Below are 12,142 nucleotides of genomic sequence, written 5' to 3' on the forward strand. Positions count from 1 at the left end.
AGCTTGCCAAGAGCCAGAGGAGGGCGCGGCCCCAGCCCGGCCCCTGCGAGCTGCGAGGCCTCGTCCAGTTTCCATCCCTGTGGTCTCCCTTCCGCCTCCGCCGGGCCCTGCTCGTTCCGGGGCGCCAGAGCTGTGCCAGCCCACAATCAAGGACCCCAAGGGCCTCCAGGCAGAGCCTCGCTGGGCCCACGCACCAGGCCGATTTGGGGACTTTGGCTCCAGCTCTAGGCCGAGTCACCCCTGTGGGCCTCGTTCCCCGGCTGCAGTGGGGACGAGCGCTGCCCCCAGGGTCTGTGAGCGTCGCTGCCCGCAAAGTGTTGGTGCGGCGCCTGGCCCAGCATGCCAACTGTGCCACCCTCACCATTGAGAGGACCACAGCCTGAAACCTGGGGCGGGGCCCTGCCGGCCTGCTGGCCCGCCCTGAGAAGCCAGCAGGCTGTGAAGAGCCACACCAGCTGTCCATCCAGATGCGGCTTCCAAGCTGGCCGTGGCCAGGCTGACCAGGCCTGCTCTGGCCTTCAAGAGGCGCCAGCTAGGATGGGGCGCTCCCTGAGGCTCGCGCAGGGTTCCAAGATGGGGGCCCCAGGGCTGCGCTGTCCCGGCCCGTCCCCCTCCATCAGTAGACGGGGTATGTGTGTGCACACGCCTGCATGTGGCCCCCAGGGGGCAGGTGCCCACGGGCGTGCCCGGGACTGGAGTGCAGACATGCGCAGGGACATCCCGCAGCTCCTGTTGACCTGCAAAGTCCAAGAGATGAGTTCTAAGAAACTCAGATTCCCTCCTGGACATCCGAGTAAGAGCCCTCCTGAGTCTTGGCCCACGCTGGGCAGGAGGGGTTCTGTTTAGCTCCAGGGGGCAGCCTTTGATGCCCCCACACCAAGCCTGGGCCTGGCCCAGTCCTGGTGGGAGAAGCAGGCAGGCTGGCAGAGGGCAGAGCAGGACACCAAGGCGGAGAGTCAGCAGGGTGCCAGGGGGGCCACCCCTCCCTCTGCAGGGCCCCCCTCTGGCGGCTGGGGACTCTGTTTCCGCCCCATGCCCCTGTGCTGCTGTGTTGAGACAAAGCAGGAAGGGGAGGTCGACCCTCGTCTCACACCAGCTGAAAGGCGAGGAGGGACAGGTCACCTTCAGCTGGGGACGAGGGCCGTGTCCACGAAGTTGTCCGTGGTCCTCAGCACCGCATCCACTGTGTGGCCCGGTCCTGTGGGCTCTGGGGCCGGGACGCGGCACCACCTTCAGGGGACTCCAGGCTCCCAGCTGGACTCAAGTTTGGGGGTCAGCAGGTGAAGACCCAGGCCCTGGATACCCCCCTCAGCCTGCTGTTGCGGGCAGGTGCATCTGCCACCGTTTCAACCCAAAGGGTCCAGACACACCCTGTCTACCCAACGCAGGTCGGGGCGTGAGCCACACCACGGTACAAGGCCGCCCCTTCCGTCTCCCGGGCACCTGGGCTGGTCCAGCTCGGAGGCAGCACGGCCAAGGTCTCCCACCTCACATGGACAGGTGGATGTGGTGTAAACCGCTCGCCGTGGGAACGAAGTCACTCAGTCCATTGGCCAGAGCTTCCATCTCCTGGCGTGGACAGAGGGCACCTGTCCCGCACTGCGGGGCTTGTGGAAGCCGGAAGAACGTCTGGAGTCCCTTCTCTGCTCCCAAGAGCTGGCTGGAGGCTGGACCCGGCCGAGCCCTCAAGCTGTGGCACCATCGTCCCCAACAGCCTCGGTGTCCTGCAGGAACCCCCGGAGAAGTCGTCTGGAGGACCCCGTGGAGGGTGGGGCGGGCTCTGGGCCTCCAGAACCAAGAGGAAGACTCAGCCTCCTCGGACACAGCCAACGCAGATCGCATGCCTGCCCCGTGCCATGTGCGGGGCACTCAGAGGCGTTGTCAGTGAGGGCTCATGGCCCGGAAGGCGTGTGGCCTCCCAAGGGGCTGGCGCCCACAGCGGGGAGAGCTGGTCTGCGGGCCCGTCCATGCCCCCGGCCAGACACTGCACAAAGCAAACACGGCCCCAGGGAGAGGGGACCTGGAGCTCATCTCCTGAGAGTCCCCTCGCCCTGCAGGCAGCAGCGTGCGTGCGTGTGCGCGTATGTGTGACATACGCCCGTGAAATCCACCCAAGGGCAGTGCAGGATCACGAGTGGCTCGTTGCAGCTGCTGGAGGAGCTGAGGGTTCCCGCCCCGCCCTCCCCGGCACCCACCCCACAGGCTTCCGGTCCATGAGATGGGGATAAAGTTGGGCTGATTGGAAAAGATTTTTTTTTTTTTTGGTCTTTTTGTCTTTTTTCTTTTCTTTTTTTTTTTTTTTGCTTTTTAAGAACCGCGTTGTCTTTTTAAGTCGTCAGCGCCCTGCCCCCGGCTCCGCCGGGCCGTGGGTGGCAGCGCAGGCCCGTGTCGCGTCTAACCTCTGGTATTGCATGTTCTGGGCAGGGAAGCGAGGGCGTCGCAGCAGTGCGGGATCGCTAGAGAGCAATGTGGAAGTAAGTAGGAGCCCGTCCGGCTGGCTGTCGTGTGTCGCCTCCCGTCCTCAGTTTTTGCCTCTTGTCTTTTTTTTTTTTCTTTCTTTTTTTTTTTTGCTCCTCCTTCCCTCCTCCACAGAGGCCAGATCCACCCCGCCTGCCTGGCACGTGCATGCCGCCCGCCTAGACGCGCCCGCGCCCCTCACCGCTTGTGGGGGCTGGAACGGTGGGGGCGGGTCCGGGTCTGCCTGTCACGGTTTAGTCTCCGCTTAACCCGCGCCCCGCGGCCCTGAGCATGGTTAACACCCCGGCTCCCCGCACTCCCCGCGGCCCCGCCCCCTCGCTGTCGGCCCCGCCCTCTCGGACTTCCGCGCTCGGCCATCCCCATCGCTTCTCCTTCCTGGAGGTTCGATTGCTGTGTGTCTGCAGTCAGGGCGCCTCGGAATTGCTCAGCCAGCTCGGGGGCGGAGAGCCGGGAGAGAGAGGAGTTCAGTGTGGATTTCATGAGGTTCCATTCATCCTCCAGCCATCTCGACATTCCTGTTCTCATCTCCGCTCAGCTTACAGGCCTCTCTGTCTCCTCTCTTCCCGTGTTTGGTTGGCGTGAGGTAGTTAGGTAGCCGCAGTGAGACGCCTAGGCGGTGCCCACCCGCAGGGGGAAGCTCCCCCAGCCCCTCCTGCGGCCCTCAGCACCCCTCCCCCGCCCCAGGCAGAGCACACGCCCTCGGACACTGAGGACCCAGGAGAGCTCAGAGCAGGGTGTGGGCGGGAGCGAGCCCTCTCCGCCCCGCCCCGCACACGCCGCTCACAGACACCCGCAGACACACGGTTCTGATCTGTAGGCGCGGGCCACCCCCCAGGCAGGGTGCTCGGCAGGACTGCGTTACCCCCACGCGTCTCTCCCCCAAGGCCCACTCGTGGGCCGCCACTTCCCCAGCTGACCTGCACGGCAGTGTCCGGAGGTGGCCCCCGAGTCCAGCCTCCCGCGGCCTGACCTCTGCGGCCAGCACGTTGAACTAAGGCTTAGCAGTCACTGGGGGAGACATTTTAACCTTCTTTTTTTCTGAGAATCATTCTGCCGCAAGTGCGCTAAGCTCTTTTAATTTTGGTTTCTATGAATTTCCTTTTTAGGGGTCCATCATTAGCAGCCCTCACATGCGCCGGAGAGCTACATCAACACGAGACTGCCCATCTCGCCCACACCAGGCCACGCCCAACTCCTCCTCCCTCCTGGGCTCCCTGTTTGGGAGTAAGAGAGGGAAGCCCCCTCCCCAGGCCCACCTGCCCCCAGCCCCGGCCCCGCCGCGCCCCGCGACCGGCCACCCCCAGGGGCCTGTGGAGGGCCCCCTTGCGGGCCCAGTGCATGGGCACCACGGCCAGTACTGCTGCCTGCAGCAGAACCCGCCCCCCTACCACCACCACCACCACCACCACCCCCCACCGCACATCCAGCACGCACACCAGCACCACCACGGCCCCCACGGGGGGCACCCTGCATACGGGGCCCACGCGCACGGCCACCCGCCGCTGCCCGCGGGCCACGCGGGCCACGCGGCGCACCACCACGGGCAGCCGCCCGCCCCGCCGCCCCCCACCAGCAGCAAGGCCAAGCCCAGCGGCATCAGCACAATTGTGTAGACCGCCGGGGTGGGGTCCCGGACCCCCGGAACACGTGCACACCACACAGGCGCGCCCAGGGCCGCGGCCCGACCAGACCCAGGCACCTCCTGTTTGTACCTCCCCTCCGCCCCCCGGCCTGGACGGAGCCCCCGCGCCCCGGGGCTCAAGTCACAGGGAACACAGCCCCCGGTTTGAGTTGGCAGGGGCGCCCCTCGGCCCGAGAGGTGGACCTTGGCCACCACCAGCCCGGAAACGGTGCCGCCGGCCGGGCAGACGTTGAACCGAGTCCCGGCCCCGATCCCCACCCAGCTCCCAGCTCCCTGCCCCCTCACTGTACCTGGGGGGAACCGAGTCCCGGCCCCGATCCCCACCCAGCTCCCAGCTCCCTGCCCCCTCACTGTACCTGGGGGGAACCGAGTCCCGGCCCCGATCCCCACCCAGCTCCCAGCTCTCTGCCCCCTCACTGTACCTGGGGGTGATGACCCAGCCTAGGAAAAGAAGAGATGACACAAAAGACCAGAGGCAGAACCAAACACACAACCCAAAACTTGCTGCATTATTGCTCTTTTATTGACAATGGGCAAAAGCTAAGTAGACCTGATATGGTTGATGAAAATACGTAAGTAAACTTTATATAATATAAATATATAAATATATAAATACATATATACATATATATATATATACTGTATAGGTAGTGTTTGTGTGTGAAAGGCAAGCGTTTCAGTCTACAGAATTAGCAATAGAGACTTTACAAGGAGCCCCACTTACCTGATAGGAAGACAGAACCTTAGACAAACGTGTGAGAGATTAGACCAAAAATTTAAACGCTAGGGACAAACTCAGATACTTCCATATTTTCGTAAGAAGAGACGCCCCACCCCCAGGACTGGCTGAAATCTTTACGCGATCACTACTAACCGTGCCAAGTAACATAGCATCTAAGTGTTTTCAAAGTCTGATAATTGCTTTGTATAAATCCTTATTTTATTAACAGATGACTATCATAAGTAATCAGTATTATAACTGCTCTGTTATTTCAGGTAAGCAAATAGATTTTAAAAATGCAGTAAACTCTACCGTAGCAACTCGGGAGCACTAGTTCAGAACTGGTTGTCCCGGACTGTTGGTTACCCAGACTCTTAGACACTTTAAATGGCTGCAATAACTGTGAATTTCCATGATCCATATTTCTTTCGTACGCATCCGGTTTACTGCACATTCATTCAGAGCCCTCCGTGGGCACCCCACCCCCGGCAGGGAGGTGTTCATCTCCCACATGAAAGCGACCAACTCATGCTCGTCTCCCCAGCACCATAGCCCCTCATCCTGTCTCCAGCCGCAGCAGGCAGACGCCCGGAGAATCGAAGGCTGCTGCTCTTGGCGTTTAGCGACGCAGGGCGGTGTGTGTGTTTCCCGTTTTGTTTTGAGTGGTGGCCGTGACCATCGTGAGTCCGTGTGGCCGTGTGCTCGCGCCCCCCGTGTTACGTCTCCGCGGCCAGCCCGAGCCGGCGAGGAGCGCCCGCCCCCGCCTCCCGCCGGGGCGCGCCCGGCTCTCCCGCTGTGCTCTGTCGCTTCCGTGTGTGGGGGCCCCGTCCGCCCGCTCGGGGCCGGAGTCACCCACGGGCCGTCCTTTGTAGTTTCAGCCCTTCGAGCCACTGCGGCCGCCCGTGCTGTGCTCCTAGGCCGCGGACCGGAGGACTGCCCCCGGGCCCTCCGGGCGGGAGCCCCCGCAGGAAGGGCGAAGCTGGCGCGGGACTGCACGGGCGCGGGGCCCTGGACTGCGGCGGGACAGCCCCGGGGAGCCCACCCTGGCTGCGGCCGGGGCTCTGCCCACCCCACCCCACCCCACCCCTTTCTCGCATCATCCAGGTCTCCAAACCAGCAATTCTGCAAACCGAGCACTTTGTTAATCTCCACAGAGAGCAAATACAGCAATCTAGAGTTGAGCCTTTTCTTTTTTTTTTTCTTTTTTGAAAGAAGTGTGACTTTAACCTGCCCGCCTTTATCTTCCCATCCGTGTGGTCCTCCTCCCTCGGGCATCGCTCAGAGAGGTGGGAAGCACGGCGTGTCTGTTCCGGTCCGGGCTGGGCTGGGGGGTGGGAGAGGCTCCCCAGTTCCGCGGACCCGGAACTCCCGGTCAGCCCTCAGAGCCCGCCCCCGAGGCGTCCTGTCCTGCGGTTCCAAGGGCGGCGGGTGACTGGGAGCAGTCGGCGTGTACTGCATGTCCTCCGGCGTCAGGCGCGTGAGGCCACACTGTGTATCGTGTATTTGCAAAACTCTCAGTGTTCCTGTTGACAAATAGTTGAAGTAAAGTGGTAACATATTAAATATGTCGGCTTTTCTTCACCGTCTGTACCAATCGTAGGCTCTAACTGTAAACTCCAGGTTGTTCCAGAAAAGATGCAGGCGCGCTGGCTGGCAGCAGGCCGCCCTTTCTAGAGGGCCATCACTGATGGGGCAGAGCCCAGTGGGGTGGAGCTGGGGCACAGGGCACCCTCTCTCTGTGCGCCATTTGGAACCCCCACCTCCGACCTCTTGGGTCCACAGGGCTGGGCGCTTCCAGCTTTCTGCTGGTGGGTTCCAGTCAGTGAGGTTTCATCAGCGTTTCAGGGACAAACGTATCACGGGATGAGTGTCCCCAGAAGGCACACTGTTCCGTGGAGGAGGCTGGAGCCCGGCCGCCCCGACCTCGTGGGGAAGCAGGTGTTCCTGATGGGCTGGTGGTCCCAGGCAGCTCTCTCAGGACCCCAGCCCACCCCAAGGTCCGCCTGCCCGCACAGGAGGCAGAGGCGGGCGTCACCAGGCCGCGTGTCCTCCGTCCTCACTGTCAGGACGCGTGTGGGGCGTTTTGCTCACAGATTATCTCAGCAGGAGACCCTTAGAGGAAGCAAGCTGGTACCATCACCCAACATCTTTTCTGGGACAACAATGAAGTCGTGTATTTTTATTTTTTTTTAAGTTTATGAATGGATTGTATAACAATGTAAAAATAAAGTTCATCCTAATAAGACGTGCGCCTCTTACTTAAAAACGTCCTCAGTCGTCCTGTGTAAAGCGATTTTCCATCCCCCACCGCATGCCCCAGGAGCCTCTCGGTTTTAAGATGAGCTGAAGTGACAGCAGGTAGCACACGTGACCCTAGATCTGACTCGGCACCGCACGAAGCCGTGTCGCCACAGGTAAGCATGCACCTTACCATCCGCTGTAAAACACCACCACCCTCCCTATCTGAAAAACAAATCCTTCCGTAAGTATCTTAAACACGGCAATGAAGATCCAGGAAGCAGTTTGCGAGTGAGTCGGCGTGGGGCTGGAATGGGGGTGGGGGGCCTGATCTCCGCGTGACCCCCGTTGCGGTCACAGGGCACACTCAGGCAGCACCGTCTCCTTTGGGGCACTGTAACTCACCTTCGAGTTGTCTCCCACAATTAGAACCAGGACTTGAGTGCAGGCTGTTGAGACCTCAGGGGCGCCCTGGCTCACGGGAAGCCCAGCACTCACCGTGTAACTTTGGGGAGACAGAAGTGGTTTTGTTTCTCTGTGTGTTCTGTTTGTAAGTAACAGACTCTACTGATGTAAAACCATAGCTGTGATCAATGTGGAGAAAGCAAATAAATCCTTTGAAACACTTGTGTTCTCACTTTTTCTGGGAAGACTGGCCATTTCCCTGTTGGCCGGACACAGAGATCCCCAGGTGGAGAGGTGGCCCTTCCCTGGTTGTGACTGTGATGGGCTGCAGCGTCCGGGAAGACGCGAATTTGAGGATGCTGACAGACGACTTAAGGGTACTCATCGCAACATAGGCGCTGGTAGAAGATTCCCAAGGTATTTATAATTTCTAGCAGCTTTGAACAAAATTTTGTGCTTTCATTGAGGTAGAGGAGATGGACCCTATGAAGCATGGGGCTGGGCAGGGTTGACTTGTGGGCAGAAAGACACCCAAGGGCCCAGCCCCCATCACGCGATGGGTAACATCACTCGGAAGCCAGGAAGGTGGATTCTGTTCTCCTGGAAGCAGGGGTTCTGCAAGAATGTGCTTGGCTGGTGCTGTTTGTCCTTTCCTTAAACCCAGATCAGCTCCAAAGAATACCCCCTTGAAAGCTTCACTACATACAAAACGAGGTGAAACCGGTTCATCTAATTTGTGGGCAACACCAGAGGTTCATGTCAGTGGCCACGATCGGCAGGGGCCCGCCCTCCACAGAGGGGGACTTCCCACGGGAAGGCGTCCCCAGGTTTCTGCAGCTGGATGACGGCCCTGGGTTGGGGGGGCCTCCAAGGGAGGGGAGCTGGTTGCTGGAATTCGCAGAGACCCTTCAGCCTGTGATGTCACCTTGCACGGAGCTGCCGCCACCTGCCACTCAGCCAGCGCCGTGGTTTCAGGTTTTGTCTCCCGGGGATGGACGCCGGGCTCCCGGGGCAGAGGGTGCCTCCGGCCAGCTTCTCTGTGCACAGTGCCCCGCCCAGGACCGCTGCGGTCAAGATGCATCTGAAAGCGTGCTGCTGGTTGGAAGGGGGCGGGGGTCACGGCGCAACCACTGGCTGATCTAGGGTGTGTGAGTTGCCAGCTGTCTGCAGCTCCTGCCCCTGAGAGTCGAGCTGCGGACACAGAGGGCGTGGTTGGACTCCTCCGAGAGCAGTTCCTGCTCAGGGGCTGTGTTCAGTAGCTCGCGTTGTGCTTGATCTCTCAGCAGCTTTCAACACTGTTCACACGCCCCGTGGTGAGACACACAGCATCTTTGGTTCTAGTCTCACCTTAGTCTCGGGAGTGGCAGGAGCCAGTGTGGCGACACCTCCTCTGTCTCCTCTGCTGGCTGACACCCCTCCCCGGAGCCTTGAGTGCTGGCCTTGGGGTCACAGAAAGCCGTCTCCCTTCCTCCTCTCGGCACACAGACCGCCCTCTGTTTTCCTGCAGAAATCCCTGGGTTCACATCTCCAGCCCAGAGCTCTCCTCTCAACACCCACCTCCCTGGGGTCCTCCAGTAGCACCTCAGATGCTTTGTCCAGGACCAAATCCATGATCGCACACAGAGCTGGGCCCCCCGGCCCCCTCCTACCCCGCTGGTGAACAGCATCCCTGCGAGGGGTGCAGATTAGAGCTAGGGAGCGTTCTGGACGCCTGTCCTCATCCTGACTCCAAGTCTGTGCTGCCACCAGGCCCTTTTGACTTTGACCTCCCTGTGCCTCTTCACGGCTCACCTGCCCTCAGGCTTGTTTCCTGGACTAGAGCCCCAGTACCTAGGCTCCCGGCTGCCATGGTGGGCCCCTCAACCCCTCTGCACTGCCGCCAGGGGAGTCTCTAAAGGTGCTGCCTGCTTGAAGCCACGTCAAAGACTTCCTGCTGCCCTCAGTGTTCAATATAAACCTGCAGAACCTCCTGGACACGGACTGCGTGTCTGTCCCCTGCCCTCCCCCCTTCACCCTCGCTGTCCCCTTTCACTCCAGCAGGGCATCCCCTTCAGATGCCCAGGGAAGCCATGTTCCCCTTGCCTCCGGGCCTGTGCAAGCGTGACCCCTGCCATTCCCCAAACGTAGGATGATGCTCGCACCTTTGTTGAGTTAGCGTCTGTGTCCTGCAGCCAGTTTCAGCCACTACCTGCTCTGTGGCGCGTTTGCATCATATATTCAGGGGCGTGATCATCAGTTGCTCTAAGTGTGACAGGGTCAGGTCCTTGCACAACTGTGAGCCCAGCAACATGTGGCCGGAAGTAGGGCTTTCGTAAACGCTTGTTGAACGCACAGGTGACCACCACTGCCGGAAGAAGGACGCTTAATGCGCGATGGGCCTCGGTGCTTCACCGTGACGGCAGAGACCTGGGGGGCGCAGCTGGGTCCCGCGCTCCCTGTTAATTCAAGGAATGGTCTCGGCGAGAGCTGGAGGCTTTTGCTCATTGTGTTTTAGCTTCATCAAATATGGCTTAATATTCGGAGCGTTTGGAGAGAATAGACTCACAACAAGCATGGGGAGAACTCACAGTCCCGCTCCCTACAACAGTTACCACTGAGGGCTTGGCCTCCCCGCCTCCCGCCCTGCTCTCTGGGCGTGTTGCCTGGTTCCCTGGTTCAGGTCTTTGGGGTGCGTCCCAAACAGGCTGCAAGTGTTGTTCAGTGCCCCTTGTGAAGAAAGGGTTTCACCATGGAAACCATCTAGGAGACGCTGGATCAGAGTTAACCATTAGTCCTGCAGAGCCTCTTAGAAGGGTGACGTGCTGTGAATCCCTCAGAGGTAGTCTGTGCCGAGTTTCCCAGACGTCCGTAGCGGTGGAACTCTGTCGTGAACCACAGCGTCCGGTTCAGAGGCGTGTACGTGCAAGTTGTCCTTCCTTTTTTCCCCTAATGTATCCTGATGTTATAGAAGATGCAACGCTCTGAAATTTACATGCCAGCCCGTCATATGGACGGGCCCTGATGGGCTTGCCATCAGCTAGTATCTGGGTGAATAAGGAACAGATGGGTGGACACTGTAGTGTTTCTGAGCAGATGTGGTGGCTCCAGTAGGAAGTGGGGGCCTGGGGGAGTGGAGTGCCCGAGGCTGACTTTAGGGCAGAGTTCCTGGGGTGGAGAGTGACACCACTCTGGTGGCCCAGGGTGGCATGCGTCCCCCCGAGTTGCCTCCAGTCGGGTGTAGTCAATTCAGCCCTCACTGCCTCGGGAACGCACCCCACCTTCCAGCATACAGTGCGTCTGCAAGAAAGAGGGGCCAGCCATGGGCAGGTGTGCCGTGAAGGAGCTCGTTTCTACTCCCGATTCTGACCCTTCAAGACTTTTAGGGGTTTAAATGATGTGTGCTGTGAATCTCTGAAAGATGGTCTGTGCTGAGTTTCCCAGACTTTCTTGTACTCCTGGCCACACTCCCCACATACCTCCACAACGTGACCAGTGTCCCATACGGGAGAAGCCCTGTTTAAACCCAAAAGGTGGAGGCCACAGCTCTGGAGGCGTCACCAGCCATGGGACTAATAGGCAAGAAAACATTCTGGGATAAAAAATGCCAAAAGATCATGGAGGCCACTGGAATTGGAATCCTTTCCCACATCCTGAGAACGGGTCAGAAAAAGAACAAATAAAACCTCTCTAGCCCAGACCGACAGCGTAACCAGGAGAGGGCAAACGTCACAGGTTGCAGTGAGCGGCCAACGGGGGCATGAACGTCTTGGACGAGCAGAGCTGCCTGGACCCCAGAACACAGAGCCCGGGGAGGCCCGCGCAGAACAGAGGCGGCGTGATGTCAACTTGGGCTCCACCCGTGAGGGCAGACCACCCACAGGGCAGCAGCAGAGACCCTGCTTCCAGAGGCGAGGGGGCGCCTTAAAAAAGGCAGGTTTCCTGATGGCCTGGTAATGAAGGACAGGAAGGGGCAGTAAGATGAGGGCCCTGTTCAGACAAGGTGCTGTCAGAGAATCAAAGTTGACGGGCCTGTAGCTAACCAAATCAACAGGAAAAGAAAACTCACTGAGTAAGACGCGCCGATGGGGAAGAAACTGCTGCAATGAAGGAAAAAGTTGAAAGCGATGCTCCCTGGAACAACTCCGCGGAAATAAATTCTGAAAAACCTAGATAAAACTGATAATGAGGCAAAACTGATCCCTGGAAAGACAGACATTTAAAACACAAATTCCCATAAGAGAATTAGAAAGAAAAAAAAAGTAATCCAGGGCCAGGTCCAACTGCTTTCTTAGAGGAATTCTTTCAAACTTTCAAAATTAACATAATCTCAATGTTACTCAAACGGCTTCAGATCACAGCAATGGAAGGAAAACTTAGAAAAAATTTTTTATGATATGACTATAGCAGTGTTTTCTAAACCTGGTAAAAGTTGCATAAATACAAAACCACAGACAAACAAAGAAGTATGAATAAAACAATAGAGAGCATCTAACAGTGCATTAAATATAAACAAATACACAGTTATCGGTTATACAATGTGGGGGTTAATCCACCCATGCTTTATAGTTGGCCCTCCACACCCCAGATTCAACCAACTTCAGATTGTGTTCTCCTATAGTGGTGGGCTTCTTTTTTTTTTTCCTCTGGTTTTAATTTTTTTATATTGGAGTTTGGCTTCC

At 58.7% G+C, this 12,142-nt stretch overlaps 1 protein-coding gene across 11 annotated transcripts in view; it reads left to right on the forward strand.

The window, feature by feature from the left end:
• Positions 1 to 7,086, forward strand: part of IQSEC1 (IQ motif and Sec7 domain ArfGEF 1) — a 142,125-nt gene extending 135,039 nt beyond the window's left edge. For 6 of the 11 annotated variants that reach the window (XM_070776998.1, XM_070776996.1, XM_070776991.1 and 3 more), the window contains exon 13: positions 5,714 to 7,086. In XM_070776998.1, coding sequence (XP_070633099.1) covers positions 5,714 to 6,273 — 560 coding nt within the window. In that variant the 3' untranslated portion in view covers positions 6,274 to 7,086. Of the gene's footprint in view, positions 1 to 2,424; positions 2,475 to 3,584; positions 5,249 to 5,713 lie in introns of those variants that run through there. The other 5 variants (XM_070776992.1, XM_070776997.1, XM_070776993.1 and 2 more) reach the window with 3 other exon arrangements.
• Positions 7,087 to 12,142: the final 5,056 nt, after the last annotated feature.

This window comes from Bos indicus, chromosome 22, assembly GCF_029378745.1.
Source record: "Bos indicus isolate NIAB-ARS_2022 breed Sahiwal x Tharparkar chromosome 22, NIAB-ARS_B.indTharparkar_mat_pri_1.0, whole genome shotgun sequence".
Lineage (NCBI taxonomy): Eukaryota > Metazoa > Chordata > Mammalia > Artiodactyla > Bovidae > Bos > Bos indicus.